Source organism: Penaeus monodon, chromosome 23 (genome assembly GCF_015228065.2).
Source record: "Penaeus monodon isolate SGIC_2016 chromosome 23, NSTDA_Pmon_1, whole genome shotgun sequence".
NCBI classification, from domain to species: domain Eukaryota; kingdom Metazoa; phylum Arthropoda; class Malacostraca; order Decapoda; family Penaeidae; genus Penaeus; species Penaeus monodon.
Window position 1 is genome coordinate 30,237,301 of NC_051408.1, and position 1,242 is coordinate 30,238,542.

General features: G+C 39.7%; 1 protein-coding gene across 1 annotated transcript in view; it reads left to right on the top strand.

The window, feature by feature from the left end:
• Window positions 1-511: 511 nt before the first annotated feature.
• LOC119587921 overlaps window positions 512-1,242 on the top strand; it is a gene marked incomplete in the record, with an annotated part of 12,160 nt that continues 11,429 nt past the window's right edge. Inside the window, 1 exon segment of the mRNA XM_037936632.1 lies at window positions 512-664. Coding sequence (XP_037792560.1) covers window positions 580-664 — 85 coding nt within the window.

Genomic DNA, 1,242 nt, shown 5'->3' on the forward strand with positions numbered 1-1,242 from the left:
GGCTGGCGGATTTTTTTTCTCCTTTTTTCTTCTCCCTTCTTCTACATATCATTATCATTATTATTTTCCAGTTGTAATAAAAAAAAATGCTTGGAAAAAATGTCATGAAAGAATCGTGAGAAAGTCGGTGTAGTTCTTTGCTGTCAGAGACTTTGATCTTATATTATTTAAAGACTTCGTTTAGTAAGTTTGCATGTAAATCACGATACGACTGGATCGGTCTGTTATCTCCGCAGATAGAGCGAGGTCGTCAGCCTATCATACGAGTCTTATCATAAGACCAAAGATTAAGACAGCAGATGACGATCGTGATGCTAAACTGAAATAACATATCTCTTAAATAATCCATATCTATGTATCAATAGTGTTCTAGAAATATTTATAATACATTTTCTCTTAGCGTTGCAGACGAGAGAAGTGCCAGTTCCGTGAAACAAAAGGATCTACAAGCAATACTAATCGAATTCAAACTCGTATAATGTTAGAGCTGGTACCCCTATCCGGGCGAGAGTGTGGGCAGCGTGCACTGCCATCACTCAGTTGTGTCTGTAACTTGCCTTGTGTCATACATCTGCCGTCATGACAGGGAGGACGACTTTGTTTTTGTGTGTGTTTGCGACGGTGGCCACTCTTACGGGTGTTAGAGCTGCCATTGATGTAAAGGGTAGGTGTCACAGTGCCATAAAAGTGATCATTACCAATACGTGAGGCTAAGGGAGTGTGCCAGTGAGGACCCGTGCGATATTCGTGTGCCGAGCTGTGCCAATTGGTGCTCTCCACTATCTTGGTGCTGTTTTGCGTCTGTTCGTGCGAATATATTAGACTACTTCTGAAATTACAGTAGTATGTTGGAAACGTTGGTGGGCCTGTATCAAATATGTTTATGAAGAGCCAGATTATACGTTTTTATAACTATATGTAACGTAAGTAATGCATCACATGGATATTACAGGACTTTGTGAAAATATGCGCATAACACATTTATACATGCCCCATGAATACAACTGATCACGCAACAACCAAAATGTCCAGCTCACATCAGCAGGAAAAAATGCTTACACATGCATTTAAGCGAGAATGAGCTAAATCTAGTTCTTGCTGCCTCGACATCAGCAAATTAACAGACATTACACCAGATAGCCACCAATACCACTAACTTTACATGCATAATGTGTATACTAAAATACGAATACACCCAAAGAAACAAACATGCTGGTATGACGTTAATAAGGAAATCCTCTA